The following is a 15,790-nucleotide window of genomic DNA, read 5'->3' as shown; positions in this document are numbered from 1 at the left end:
ACCACAGCAGGATGGCCAATGTAACGAAAAAGCAACTCGTCGACGAGCTGAGAGCACGAGGTCTACGGTGCTCCGGACGAAAGGACGAGCTCATCGCAAGAATCATCCGCGACAACATCACTCGCCAAGCCCTAGAGCCGACGGACTCGTCAACGAATGACCAGGCTGCCTACGACGACGACAGGCAGGCGCACCTGGAGACGCTGTCCGCCGACAACGCGACGCTTTGCGCTGAACTTAGCAGCCTGCGAGCCCAGCTTAACCGTGCGACCACGAGTGAACGTGAGACATTGCACGAAGCCCATCAGAACGCTTCACTGCCAACGGAACGGGTGACGACTCCAACCCTCGGGCTGCACCATTCCGTCCCTGCTGACATAACGATGTCCTCGCGTTCGACGCGGCCACCGTCACTGAACGACGGCACCAACCAAGACGCGGCATGCCCCGACGCGCCGACCGTTTCAACGCACGAGGGAGAACCTTCCATGGCCCAGATCCTCGCCGCGCTCGTGAACACACAAGCCCTGCTCGCCAACACGCTGTCGAGAGGTCCACCGACGACGAGCCCGATCCAGATTCATTCTACAAGCGACACGTCATCCTCAATCCCCATGTTCGATGGGACGCCGCAACAAAGTACTCACGAATGGATTACGCAAGTGGAGAGAATCGCAACGCTCGCCCACTGGACGCCATCGCTGACGTTGGTGACAGCAGCAAGCCGCTTGACGGGATCTGCCAAGGATTGGCACAGCGCCTACGGCTCACAGTATGACACCTGGAAGCAATGGAAGGAAGCGCTCATTCTCCGATTCAAACGAAAGCTGACGATGCAGGAGTTCCTCGAACTGCAGACGAAGCGACGCCTTCAGAGCCACGAGACCATCGTCGAGTACATGTACTCGAAGAACGCCATTCTGAACGAGGCGCCGTACCGTTTAGCAGAGGAAGAACGTATTTCCCTCATTCTCAGCGGCATCGAGGACGACACATGGGCCAACCCACTCGCAGCGCAGCTGTGTGGCACAGTAACCGAACTCATTGACAGAGCGGCTTTGCTCGACGCGAGGCGTCGCACGACCGTGTGTGCCGAGAACGACAAGAAACCGTCATCGTCTACAGCGAGCCGTGGTCAGGGTTCGAACCAGCGGGTGCCAGCCAGCAGCTCGGCCAACTTGCCGAAGGCCAACCCGCGCAGCGATTTCTCGGGAGCTCCACACCCGCGGCCCATCTCTGCTCGTTCGTGCTTCAACTGCGGTGACATCGGTCACCTGTCCCGTGATTGTAGAAAGCCGAAAACGCCAGCAACGATCAGAGCGGACGAGAAACGAGCGAAGAGGGACAATAGCAGCCACGAAACAGGGACTACGTCACCTAGGCAAGCGAACTGTTTTTTGCATTCGACGGGCGGCACATTACCAATAGTGTCCGGTACTGCTAACAACCGACCCGTCCGCGTGTGCATTGACAGTGGCGCCAACTTATCCATCATGAGTGCCAATGCCTTGACGGACGACATTCCCACGCACGCATGGGTATCGCGCGAGAACATTGAAGTTCTCAACCGCAGCATATGCCCAACTCTCGCTGCAACGCTTGATGTGACACTGGGCACCACGAATGTGCGACTCGAAGACGTCGTGGTAACGGAACTGCCCAGCGGCATCGACCTGATTCTGGGATCAGACTGGCGACGAGTCGCGAACGTCGACGTAACGTTTCACACGTCAAACGATGTGACAATCGTTCCAGTCGAGCCCTCCGGAAAATTTTTCATCATTAGAAGTGCCACCCCCGAAACAAGGCACACCACACCGCACCGGGGAAACGCTTATTGCGACGTTCTGCCGGCAATCGGACGAGAGTGTTTCCGAAGACGAAGGGTGCGTGCGCCTCAACACGAAATGTCCCGCACCCGACGAAGATTTCACGAGTCTAGTCGAAGACGCCACACGGAAGATAACGAAGGATGCCACCGAGGCAGAGAGGCAACAACTTCACGCAATTCTGTTAAGCCATCACCAAGCGTTCACTTCCAAAGGCGACACTTGGGGCGTGTGTCCTCACACCGAGCACAGCATCGAACTCAGAGACAATATACCAGTGTCATCGAGGCCGTACAGGTGCTCACCGGCTGATCGCAAGTTCATCCGAGAACAGGTGCTACGCAAAATGCTAAACAACAAGGACAAATGGCAGAAGGAACTACCCCGAGCAACGCTAGCAATCAACGCCACGAAGCATCGTCACAGTGGCCACAGCCCATTTCGACTCATGCACGGCTACGACCCAAAACTGCCAGGAGAGCTCAACCTCGCCTCAGTCGAGGGAGACATCGACGAGTCTCATAGACTACACGACTTGGCAAGGGGACGTGCGGAGACAAGAGAGAGGCTACTGCAGAGTCAGCGCAAAACAACGGTCCGATACGACAAGAAGCGGCGAACTCCAAGGTTCATAACGGGGGACCTCGTCCTGCTTGAGTTGAGCGCTCGAGGCACATTAGACCCTCGCTATGAAGGTCCGTTCGAGATAACGGCCCTCGTCGGAGGAAACAGGGCCGAGATCCAAAGAGTACCCCACACACCGGGCATGATCAACCAAAAAATCGTCAACGTGGAGCAGCTTCGTAGATATAAGGAGCCGCTGCTAGAAGTTACGGAATCATCGCCATCTAACGACACGCATGCCTGAGGACAGGCGCAATTTTCGGGAGGGCCGTGTCAGCGGCACTCGAGTTCGCACAGCTGAATTCTCCGGCAGCGTTTTATTCTCCGGCAGCGCCTCCTTCTCCGGCAGCGTCTCCGTGCTTGCTCGGGAAACGCTGCACTGCGTTAACGTGGACTCCGAGCCCTGAGCGCGTCCACTCGACCCGGTTGCCCATTGGTTCAACGAACATTAAAAAAAACAAAACAAAAAGTGAGCCTTCGAGCGAGACCGCATAGCAGCGCATCGCCAGAGAGGGAGAACGAGCCGAGATTCGAGCCGGGACCGCAGAGCAACGCACCGCAGAGGGAGCCGAGACGCGAGTGGAATTGTAAACATCGTCACAAATTTTCTCGCTTGCAACGGCGTTACGCCAATATAACATTAGGAAAGCAGTGTAATTCAGGCTGTCGATACAAAATGAGAACTCCATGGTTACAGTGAATTTAGGCACAGTAACAGACGGACTATGTATACTATACAACTGGCACTCTTTAATATGTTCAAGATAACCCCTTTCACATAGAGTTCTTGACTAGGAGGTACGGGCGTTCTTTCCACTCGGCTCCCTGGCTCGGCTTCCTGGAGCTTGCATAAAGGAAGCAAAGTGAGCTCGAAAGCAGGCGGTTAAAAGAAAAAAAGCCTTTCCCTAAGCAATAATTATTATCTTTCGCAAAAATTGGAATGATAAATCTAAGTCGTCAGCGATACAAATGTGGTGGCAACATTACTTATAATCGGGTTTCTCACGAAACAATCGAGGACGTGGGGACTTATATGAGGAAGAGTGCTCTGGATATAGAAACTGCCGACAAAATGAGCGTACGATTTATTCGCGGTTTTGATACTTCCCTCTTTGTAGCTCGCCAGTAGCCACATATGATGTAGCGCCGCCCAAGGCGCTCCTTGAGTGAAGAGCTAAGCGGATCTGTGCAAATTCTGATTGTACTACATGTTTTTTTTTTGTCGACAGGTCCTTGAAACAGTGAATGTTCCGACGCAATTTCTGCGTGTCTGCATATTTACTCGTGCACTATTGCGCTTAGCAGGTGTGCATACACTGATAAAGGCTCTTAAAGGCATTGAACGTGCTAAAAACAAGCAAATACACGCTTTCGCGGGCTACTCGCGCGCGCTCCCAATGCAGACTCTTCTGAGATCTTCAGTACCATGCGACTCCAGTGCCGCCGCTGCTGTCACCCGTCGAAGGATCAGCCGCCTCGTTCACTCCACTGCCTCCTTCTAGTGCACTGTACCCGAGTCAAGTCAAGTCATCAAAAACGTCACTACGCGTATGCACGACCACGCCTAATAGCACGTGCGTGTCATTTATGAGAAGAAGTAAAGGTAAAAAAAACTATATCGCTTCAATATCTAAGCCGCCTGTGAACTACGTGCACCGTTGCATGAGCACGATGAAAAGATGCTCAATATGCGCTGATGAATATGAAATCTACACGTCACGCGAAGGCGGCGCCACATAATGTGTAGAAGGCTTGCACGTGATGTCATCCGCTTGGTGCGCTAGTGGCGTTTGCCTCCGGGCGTGCCCTTTTTGAAGAGGCGAGCGGCGGCGAAAGGTTGTGTGTGTGCCGCTACGTACGGTACCAACGTGGTCATTTGCGACAGAATGGTTAATCACGTGACCTTCGAGGTCTTGTGAAACTTCGCTACAAACACAAGGTTCACCTTTGCGGTGTCATGGACCCATTCGACTTCAGCAGTGAAGAAGCTGGGTATGATGTGAAGTGTTATCCCCGCATGGAGCCCACGGCCAAGCAAACTTTCTTCTTGGCGGCACAAGCTTCGTAACAAGGGACGAGCTTAAAGCCTATAATTCGATGGACGCCTTCTACTATATGACAAGCAGATGGCTCCAACAGCCACAACTTAGAGACCTCGTAGACGGCCGCCGCGTCGTCCTAAACGTGAGTGGTGTGCATGCTTCATATTCCATTTTCTCAGTGCTCGGACGAATAATTTTTTTTTCACTGCCGAGGTGTCGCTTTATAAATTCTTTTTGGTGCAAGGGCTAATGGGGTGATACAGTTGGCATAGTTTGTTTGTGGTAGAACCCAAGCTGCTCGCGAATAAAAGTGCTCTTCTCTGCAGGGTCCACCTACGTGCGTCTGGCGTTTGCGCATCCAGAGATCACCTAAGGTCTCGATTGATTAAATTTTAGCGGATCGACCAAAGCAGCCGTGTACTCGCACTCGATCCTGATCTCAAAATGTTACCGTGTCCTAGCAACAAGAAAGAACTAGCTATCGTGTTTCGGAGCGTGCAAGCAAGAATTCTTTTTTTAACCTGAAAAAGTCACAGTTTCGCCGCAAGGGTGAAGCAATGAATACGATAGCTACAACTTGAAATGCTGTTGGAACTGGAACTGGTAGCAAATTGAAGCACACAGCGCGCTGCTCACGCACAAGTGACGCTCGAAAACTACAAAGGACGAGAGTGAACTAACAACGTTTACCGCTCGACACCTAACGCCCTGTTTAAACAAAAACGATGCACGAAACGTAATGACAAGTACATATGAGTACAAACTAACACGTGTCCCTGTAGTTATACTTCGCTGTGTATGAAAAGCGTGCTTTTTTGCAAACGGGGCCTGTGTGTCGAGGGAAGTTACGTTGGTCAGCCCGGCTACAAGCAATCGTTGCGATGAAAGCTGAAGGCACACGATTTTCTGCACGGAAGGCTAAGCGCACGCACAATTATGTAGTCCCCCTCTTAATTCGCGGGGCAAAGTACGCGTGCGAGATGAGCGTGCATCTCTGGACTGTGAAGAGCAGGGCGCCATGCGGAGGCGGCTTTTTTTTTCTCGTGTTTTCATATATATATATAGATGTGTATACATATACGGTGAATGACGGTGGCGGCGAAAGCGAAAAAACCAGCCGAGACTGTACATATAATTTCTATCGATAAAACTCTTAAAACTCAGTATATATTACTGTCACCAACTATTAGGACGATACTTGATTTTATGGGTCCCAGATTTTTCTAGTCTTGTTTTCAAGGTGTTGCATCGCTTTTTCAGGTTAGACACTCGCTGGCGATCTCCGAGAAGCCGGTGGAAGAGTGGCTGCTCACCAAGGAGGACGGAGAACTCTTGAATACGCATTGCATTTGCAAAGCAGGCCTAGGGTAGGCATGCTCGCACCTAGCAGCGCTACGATTTTGCATAATAGTTGTGCTGAGGAAGAGCAATGATAAGGCATGCACTGATGGAGACAATGCGTGGCTCCCACCTTACGCGAGGCACCTTGAGAACAAGCGGTGCTCCGATTTCAACATCGGCACGTACCAAGAAACTTTGCATAATTGCTGGCAAATTAAACCATGCGTATGGACGCAAGGCTGTTGAAATAACTACAGATGCAGAATGGTCATCATTTTTGGCAGCCTGTCATGAGCGCTGCAGCCGGCCAGTTTTATTTTCTGTGCACGACACATATGCTACAGAATTTGTTCCTGTTTCAATGATATGTCCCCAGGCAATATTGATTCAGTTGTCAAAAGATAAAGCTCCAAGAACAGACACGCCGCTTTTAGCGTGCGCTGTGTGGAAGTAAATAAGACCCTTAACATTGAATCTCGGGTATTGTTACTGGGCGTTTATTTTCTGTTCAAAATGTGCGCGTCATATAAGCCTACACAAAGTAGTTTTATTCTCTAAACCCATAAGAATACACTTTATTGCGATTGCAGGTTGCTACCCTGATTGAAGCTCAGACTAGAAAAAAGGTGAAATCTACTAAATTGCTTACTTTCAGGGCAAGCCGCATCATGGCATTCAATGCTAAAGCTGTATGTATGACGTCCATACCTAGCCCTTCAATCATCCTTCTGCAGTAGGTTTGTTATCCTCGCGAAACACAGGTATGGTCCCCACAAACTCCGTGGGGTAAGGGCCATGAAGAGGTAGCACAAAAAGCGTACCCAGGTGCCTCAGCCAGCATGAATTTGGACGTCTACTGTGACGCTTCAGGACTACCGATTTCCCAAGAGCAACCATTCTTGGCTGCTACCCCCGAAGACCTTGTCAGTTGCACATGTTGTGGTAACAGGGAGCTCGAGTTAAAGTGTTCATACAATGGGTGTGACGGAACAGTCAAAGAGTTGGCTACCTCTCCATCGTCATGCATTATATTGCATAGGGGTGGTGGTAAACTTTGTATTTTCACATGAATTAGAGAGTTCTTGCGCGCCTGAGTGGCAGTTCCTAGTCCGGGACGCCATTGGAGATCGCCTCTGCCCAGGCGCGCGCCACCAAGGAGCGTTGTGCATACAAGGTAGAGAAGCTGAGCAGGTACTTCTCCCAAGCCTCTCTAGATGGGACTTGGAAGGGGGATGAGAAAGGGAGAGGAAAGGCAGGAAACGAAGCCACAACGTGACAAATGTCTGCTAACACTTGGCAAGTTAGACATCTGCCAGCTTTTCAAGTGTTACCCTACACCTCTGAGACTTCGCACAGACCATGCTTATTACTGCCAAGTCCAGCTACAAATGCTTGTATGCAAGAAACATTACTGCGACGTCGTCGTTTCGAGCACGAAAATATTTCCCACACTGAGTGTACGAAGAACCCAACATGTGTAAATCAATGAAAGAGCACTGTCAGGTGTCCTTTTAGCGTGTTGAGCTTCCTGGATTTTTTTTTAATTATTGGACGAAGGAAGTCAATGTTGACGCATCAGAGGGAGAGGTTCAGGACACTAAAATATCTAGTGCCTTCCTGCGCCGCACGTGCCAAAAGCCAGGATTAGGCAAAATGGTTAGGTGTGGCAGTGGCTCATGCAAGTTCAAATGGCTTCTTTTTGAGCGTGTGGCCGCGCAGTGGGCTCCACAAGCAAACAAGTCGTATTGTGTAGAATGCAAAAAGTTGCTTAATAAGGTGTGACTGAATGCAGCTGTAATAAAATTTGCAAAGTGTTCATTCATGTCAGAAGCATTTCACCTCTTTATCAAAGCTCTGCAAAAGTAAAATATAATTTGTTTCGCACTACTTTGAGATTGTAGTTGAAGACGTTTTTTGATATGTCTTAATAGCAGTAGTTTTATTGCAGGACCTATAGAAAGCCATTAAAATCACACAGAACGGGTTCAGAGTACAAGCAGTTGAAGTTCCACGTCTTCGACATATGGTAAAATTGAGTAGCTCGAAGTGCAGTGAAAAGGAAAGCAGGGACCTTTATTTAGGGTGATGGGTTATACACAACATATAAATAACGCACATGACAGCAACATGAACGAAACGGTAGAAAAAGTGAACCAAAAAAAAAGAATAAGGTTGATAAAAAAAATTCAGAGAACAGAACGGGAAGTGAAAGGCGGTCCAGCACATGTCAAGGCTTTGGCCAGTTGACCAAAGGGTACCAGAGAATCACAGAGATTGGCTAGCGCTGCACATACAACTGCTATTTCGTCAAGCGCTGTTGGTCTGTTCTTATTAACAGTGAGCGCTTCAACTGGTAAAGTTTGCTTCAGTATGCGAAACTTGTTCCGAAGCAGCCCAATAAACCTTTCGACATGTATACGTACATTGGCCACCCTGCGTGTTCTTTCAACTTGGAAAGCCAAAAGCTGCGGTTAGCCTTCTGTGAATGCAGGCGTCATTAACCTAGCGGAACGTATTTCCACAGAGTCTGATATTTTGAAGCCCCTGTCGGCTAGAACTATAGATTGTCGAAGACTTCCTTCCGTTATGGCTTTGCCAATCATGTGGTCGCGCCAGCCACGTGACATGAACGTTGTATATGTTCTCTTGAGGAGCAATGCCACAGACATTTCACTGTTTTGTGGTTTTTATAGGTAAACCACATCCGTGAGCGAGAGATGATTGATGAAGGTCGTTAAATGAACAACTCAAAACAGTCGAATATCACTGATTTGAGGTGTTAATCTACATCTGTCCCGAATGCTTTTCGAAATACCGTTGGGATTGTTTTGCGCAAGATGTCTCGTTAAGGACATACTACTGCCCTTTCAAGACGGACAAAAGCCGCGTCTAGCCACTTGTTCAACACTCTCGAGATTCTGGCCGGGACACATGGAACCTGTAAGAAAGTCGTGTATTTAGGAAGACAACAGAATAAAAACAAAGTTGAAAGCAATGTAAAGTGAAATAACCTGAAACTCTTGGAACGTCTCCTGGAACGTCGTCAAGCAGTTCAGGCTTGTATGTTATAAGCCTCGATCTAAAACCAGGAAGAGAGCTCATAACAGGTGTAGGAAAAACGTTCGCAGAATGTAAAACCCGGGGAGATACGTCCCCGGAAGAAACTTCCCCTTTGGCATCGTTGCCTAGGAAACAAATGTCCCCAGATGAAAATCAACCGAGAAATGAAGCAAGTGTGAACTCATTCGGCAAAAACTAATCTTTATTCGACGCTTCGAGAGTTTAGTCGAAATCGAATCGTGTGTCCAGTAACTTTCAGGAACTTTTGTCCTCCCGGCAGTACAGTCCTCACATAAGTTGTGAGGACTGTACTGCCGGGTGTACTCCCTCTAAAATCACCATGACTGCTGATTTCCTCCTCTTCTTTGCGGGTGCACCAACTCCAGACTGGGTCATCTTCATCGTCACAGTGGCTTCTTCCAAGCGCAAGGCGTCAATGGCCCTCCACACCGTTGGGCGGCTGTGGCCTACGATGCTGTCCAGCCTTGAGTTCCATGCATCTGCATGATCGCTAGTCATGCGCCCTTCATCAAGAGTGGCTGAGTAGACGTTTCACATAGCTGGGGGAGGGGCGAAAGTGGGAGGTGTGCGTCGCAGACGAACTATGTTGTCAGCTCTCTTTGCCCGCCTATAAGTACCTGAAATATACGTTCAATCAAAATACTCTAGTATTTATCGGCCAGCTTTTGGCATATAATCTAGCAATGCGGTCATTCCCTTTTGTACGTTGTCGAGGAACAAGAATTGAGGGCATCCAGCATTCCCACGGAAGTTCAAAACTCCCGACTCTGCCTGTAAAGGGTGACCAGTCCGAGCTCTTTAATTCTTTGCTAGGGTCTTTGCCAAAAATGGAAGATGCAAGCCTTTGTCATGACGTCTCCGAAAATTGCCTTTACACCACTCAAGGCCGCCTTTTGATAGTCAATGAGTTCAAGGAGATCACACTGGTTCCGTAATGACTTGAACAAATCCTCGTACGCTTCCTGGTTCTTCTTTGTCATGAAGGCATAACCAACTGATACAATGCTCCCACCTAGTGGTCCAAGAACATAGTATAATTGCAGAAATCCTTAGAAGCGAGAGTGAAGTTTTCGTTCATAAACCAGGTGCTGCTCTCGGCTAACACGTTGCGCTGACAATTACAGGCACTCTGTTCTCTACCTCTGGGCCAGTATCGTACACAGAAAGCACTCCGCGTGGTCGCCCATAGTCATAGTTCAAGGTGCCGGATTAACAAGGTCCCTGAGATCGACGAGATTCGGTGGGTACATCTTGCACCGCTACTGGCGAATGCCGCGTTTCAGGCTCTGCTCACTGTTTATGCGGCATTTTTCGTCGTCATCAATGTTTTGACAGCACCTACAACAATGGTGGTGGGTTTTTTTTTTCTTGAGACAAGTGCGGTCTCTTTCATTTGCTGCCTTGTTCTTGCGACATTAATCGCAGTATTATCTGCAGGGTGGTTGTGGTGAACACTTATGTAGTAGTCGCTTGAAGATTTTTCTGTAATAAAGCACCTTTGCATCCATTACGTTTCACGCATCGCCGGCGGGTGCCCGATGCAGTATTTTTTATCGTGTACAAGTAACCGCCCAGGCACATCTTTGTGCCTTCATGGTTAGATTCCATTGTCTCCATTCTGCAAATAAGTACCGTTAAGTCAACCACTGAACAAGTATCGAATGAGCTCTCGGAAGCGCATACTTACTTTGAGAGTGCTGGTCCGACTAAACTGCTGCCTCTGAATAAAATGGATGGGCACTGAACTGACCCTCCCTCTGTTTTTTCAGGCACGTGCATAACTAGATGAGATGTATTTGACATGCACTTAGTACGCAATATTGCATCTGAAATTTCTTATACTGATAAGTTGGGACAGTGGGTATGTCATTATCGTGCTTCGTCAGTAATCTTTCAGTAAACTGCAACGTTTGCGAATGCGTCCTTTACTTTTAGAATTAAATAATTCGTGTCAGAAGCCACAACGTACTTATGACGATGTCCGTGTGGGGTCGTTTTTCGCGACAACGCAAATGCGGACATTATTTTCGGGGCCCTTCATTCAGGGGACGTGTCTTCCATGTACGTTTTTTTTTTTCTGGTACCTGCCGGTACGAGGTTAAAGTTTGGCATTCAAGTATAAAACTGCGGCGTGTTGGGCTTCTCTTTGAAGCAATCTTCAGACAGCATGCGACTGTTAACTTTGACTTAGGTGTTAACCAATTCGGAGACAAGACGGTTATTTTCTTCTTCAAGCATATTGACTTGCGGCATTGTCAAATCTGTAGCTTGCTCAAAGTAAGTCCTCCCCGAGAGATGTACCAGTTATTAGCGTTGAGAGGTTGTCCTCCAAAGATGATACTGCCCGAGTGATGATGTGAATGAAATTGCATAAAATTGATCACCAATGCTGCATTCGTCATGGATGGGCTTCTAGGACTCTTCACTGTTGTCTTCACTTTCAAGTGGCGTGGGAGGTATGCTGTCATCATGTGAGGAGACCTTAAGGGGCGGAACGGATTGTGCTTCTTTTCTTTTCAAATGCCTTGTGTGTCTGTAAAGAGTGGAATTCGGTCATTACCTACCGCCTGCACACACACACAAATCAGACTGCTTTAGCAATCCTACCGGGGCGCTGAACTGTTACTGTTTTTGGCTTGCCATGCCCAAAACGAAGAGATGGTGCCCAGTCCGGAACGGCTTCAACCATTGCGTAAGACGGACGTCCTGCGAAAGAAAACGAGTGGCGTTAAAGCATGGGTAAACGGAAGCGCTGCATTGCTGACTGTTTAGTAGCACACTGAAATCAGTAATACACCGCATCTACCTGAATGATACCTCTGCTTTAAAAGATGCTAATGTTCTGCAGACAAGACACGAACAAAGTACTTGCCATGAAAGTGACAGTCATATGCAGAGCTATTCAAGCGTGCAGTTGTCAAGCAACGTTTACTGCTGATGTGATTAACTGACTGCTTCGTAAGCAGCGATTGTGGCGTAGTGCGTGCGTTCGCCTCCTGCTGCGTAAATAGAGCTTCATAACACTTCGCGAAAACTTCAGTTTTTCACCACAAAAGCAAACCTTTATGATGTTGCTTAGGTTTTGAACACATACAGAAAAGGAAATGTTCACCGCTCACGCGGTAGTGTATGGTGATGCCCCGCCGCAGTGGTCTAGTGGCTAAGGTACTCGGTTGCTGACCCGCAGGTCGTGGGTTCAATTCCCGGCTGCGGCGGCTGCATTTCCGATGGAGGCGGAAATGTTGTAGGCCCGTGTGCTCAGATTTGGGTGCACGTTAAAGAACCCCAGGTGGTCAAAATTTTCGGAGCCCTCCACTACGGCGTCTCTCATAATTAAATGGTGGTTTTGGGACGTTAAACCCCACAAATCAATCAAATCAATCGTAGTATATGATGGAGTCATCCAAACCTTTTCGGTTGACGCCTCGGAGCCACTCAGGTCTTCGCCGCTGAATAGCGTCTTTTGTGTGCTTGCATTGGTTTGCAATCACTTTAGGTATGAAAAAGAAAGCCGACATCTGACGCATTGTCACCACCAGGCGTACTCGAGTGGTTGTAGCAACCAAAGACGGTACAGTTCACCATTATGACAACGGCAATCTCGCACAGACGCTCATCCATGAATGTACGTTCTGCGACCGCTTGCCGGCAGCGGCTGGGAGAGGCGGGCGATTGAAACCACAAAGATGTATGCACTGCCTCTTCGACGCTGGTGCCATCTCGTGGGCTATGCCCTTGTGCAACCCTCCTTTACTACTAAAGCAGGCCTATATGTACCTTTTTATGGATTAGTTTCTTTATTATAAAGAAACGAAGAGTATTTCAACACCTTAAAATATCGTCGACCGCGTACAGCAATCAGTGGTCACGTGGCTAGGTACATCGTATATGTTTTTGTCACGAGAGGCGCCACAGGTTATTATATTGCGATAGCATTATTAAGGGCACCATCGTCTGGATTTCGCCGTCGGCGTTGACGTTGACGTCGGTGTCATGCACCGTATATGTATATGTATCTAACAATATGAAAACGCAAGAAAGAAAACAATCTCAGAAAAAAAGGGCTCTGGTGCACGGAATCGAACGGGAGATTTCCGCGTCGTGAATGCGAGGCGTTAACCACTGAGCCACTGAGAGGTACCTCCATCAACGTTTAAACGCGGGCTATTCATATCTACCACTTACCGCTGTTGGCGGGCATCTATGGGGGGGGGGGGGCTATTGTCTTTTTAGCATTGTCAGCAAGTTTGCGCAGTGAGAGTGCGGTTGCTTTCATCTCTCACGCGTGCTTTGACCCGCGTAGAAAATAAAAGGGTGTTCGCTAAATCGCGTGCCCTTATCTTGCAGTGGGGAGAATCGTATGTCTTGGTTTGAATTTTGCCGGAACGATTCTGTTGTAGTTACCGGGCGCACAAAAGTCACTGCAGTCGTTGCACAGCCTCCGTTTGCGAAAAGGGCGCGCTTTTCAGCCACAGAACAACTGAGACGCTTATTCACGTTAATCTGTCCCTGTTAATGCGTTTTCGTGCGTCTTTTGTGAGTGAGAAATGCGGAGCACGTTTCCATCTGCTTGCGATTCTAGGCGTGACCTTCCAATTTGTTGCTATCGCGTTCATTGCTGCGCCTCTGCGGCAAAGCTGTGACCTTTTTTTTTTGAAACTTGAATGAAGGAATAAAAATGATGCACCTTTTACAAAAAAAAGCAGGGTTAGCTCGCGTCAGTGTGACGGACAATCTTTTCATCCGAGGAGTGATCTCACTCCTCTGATATTGTGGAAACCGTCGGTTCCTCTAAAGCCTCCCAGCACTGAAAGGTCGGCTGGAGCAAAACTTCTAACAAGAGACCGCCACGGTCTTGAATGAGGCATCAGCCCATTGTGTTCTGCCCTCTCTTTGGCGCTTGGGGCGATGTGCACAGTGTCCACCTACTTTAGCACGTCCTCCGACGCTGGTAAGTTGTTGACCGATCGTGGTGAGGCCTTTACGACACTACTCTGAACTGTTCAAGATGGACCTGCAGGGTGGTCAAGCTTTCGTGAGCTTGCCGACTTGTTCACCGGAACCGTAGAGTATGGCATTGGTGTAGGAGCCAGGAGTTCACCGAAACATTGGCGGCTGGCCCACATCCCCGATTGAACTCAGGCACACTACCTGAGGTTCTGTAACGTCTACCTAAATCTAAATACACGGAACTCAAGCATTTTCGCCTCCATCGAAAATGCGACCACCGCGGCTGAATTCCGCTACCTGCGGGTCAGCTGTCAAGCCTACGTAACCAATAAACCACTGTGACGGGCTGGAGCTGTACGTTCGTTACGGCGTCTCTTTTATCAATATCCCGCATAAGGGAGTCACATAAGCTGACTTCCTTTCGCAAGGGAAGCACCTCTTCGTAGTCACGTATTTTGCATGGCGCAAAATAAAGGCTGGTCGTTCCCACCCAAAATATTTTGACGAAGCAGTGATATTACAATATCTGATAAAAGTAGCCACTACTTCAAATTAGCGAAGCGAACACCAGTCATATGAAACACTCGGAAAGTGCTTGATGTCTCGATAATCTTCGCAGCTGATTGTACGCAATATATGCTACTTTTCTCGCAGTGGGACAGACATTGTTGTGGGCTGACATTGTATTTACTCTTCAGTTGTAAGTTACAATAGTTATGCAACTTTCGATAGTTATGGTATCGCGGCGACGCATGGCTGGCGTCTTCAAGTGTTCAACCTAGCACAGTTCCATTGTTGTGGTTGGTGGCTGCCATCGCCGCCAAATTTTCCAAGGCTTACAGCCCAAACGTTTACTTTCACTTCGTGATCGTTCCTTGAAACGACGGCGCAGTGACGAAGCGTAAACTCTCGCTGTTCAACAGAAGCTGTCTTTTCCGAGTTATCACGTCATACACAGTTTACGCGAAACCAAGCCCGTGTGAGTGATGGCATTATTTATCGTTGCTAAATGCTTCAGAGGAACCAGCGTAATGGCTTATATTGTAGTAAAAATGGCAAGTGGTGAACCAGGAACGGCGAGAATAGACTTTTAAATGTCATCACAATGACGTTCAGCAACCTGCGTTACTGAAAATTTGATCCGGGCGATGCTGGCGCACGACGAATTCCGATGGATGCAAAGGGTGGATCGCTATGCATTACCGCTGTGAACTCAAAAGCACGACTAATATGAAGAATTCCTAACACTATCGATCATTTTGAGAGAAGCGAGTGGTATGAACTTTTCTGCTACGAAGCAAAACTCATTCATTGCACGTTACAAGATAGAGTCAGTCTTTGTAAGCAGTATTTTTTCCTTTATACAGAAACTAATGAAGTCTCGAATATCGCTGAAGACAATAGTTTGCCTGTTTGTTGGCGTTGCTGTAGGATCGTTGTTCATTACGTATGCACCAAAGTTGCGTATTCTCATCGGCCAGAAGTACCGCCAGAAAGACTTGGTGTCGCTCCGAGGAGCTCAAGTGAGAGCTGTACACAGCACTTGGACTTCAGGCAGTAAAAGGTAAGCCCGGCGCTGCAACATGTATTTCGAAAAACAAGGTTCAACTCTAATACATGCCGGAAGAGCATCATAACATAAGCAACTTACCTGTACTTTCCTGCAGTACCTAGAACAATTATCAGGCTCTAGCTATGTAGTTTCCGTTGCAGAAAAAAAGACTGCTCTCCTGAAAGAAATAGTCACTAACCGGGTCGTATAAGCCATGGCAACTGTGAAGCAATGAATGTTCAAGACATGACACTCGGCCCCGTCATTCGGAATGAGGGGATCGTTTGCTCATTGTTATCGTGTCGGTGATTATCCTAACCCAACGAAAAACTTTTTAAGCGTTTGATGCGTAAAACCCCTACGTGGCGATC

General features: G+C 48.4%; 1 protein-coding gene across 4 annotated transcripts in view; it reads left to right on the top strand.

The window, feature by feature from the left end:
* Positions 1–15,790, top strand: part of LOC119168403 (glucoside xylosyltransferase 2) — a 53,697-nt gene that overhangs the window by 17,649 nt on the left and 20,258 nt on the right. Inside the window, exons 1-2 of one of the 4 annotated variants that reach the window (XM_075866812.1) lie at positions 15,042–15,142; positions 15,235–15,431. The exons of 1 other annotated variant lie outside the window; for it this stretch is intronic. In XM_075866812.1, coding sequence (XP_075722927.1) covers positions 15,241–15,431 — 191 coding nt within the window. In that variant the 5' untranslated portion in view covers positions 15,042–15,142; positions 15,235–15,240. 2 more of the 4 variants (XM_075866810.1, XM_075866811.1) reach the window with 2 other exon arrangements.

This window comes from Rhipicephalus microplus, chromosome 6, assembly GCF_043290135.1.
Source record: "Rhipicephalus microplus isolate Deutch F79 chromosome 6, USDA_Rmic, whole genome shotgun sequence".
NCBI classification, from domain to species: Eukaryota; Metazoa; Arthropoda; class Arachnida; order Ixodida; family Ixodidae; genus Rhipicephalus; species Rhipicephalus microplus.
The sequence above is the reverse complement of the archived record's forward strand: the minus strand, read 5'-3'. Positions and strand labels throughout refer to the sequence as shown.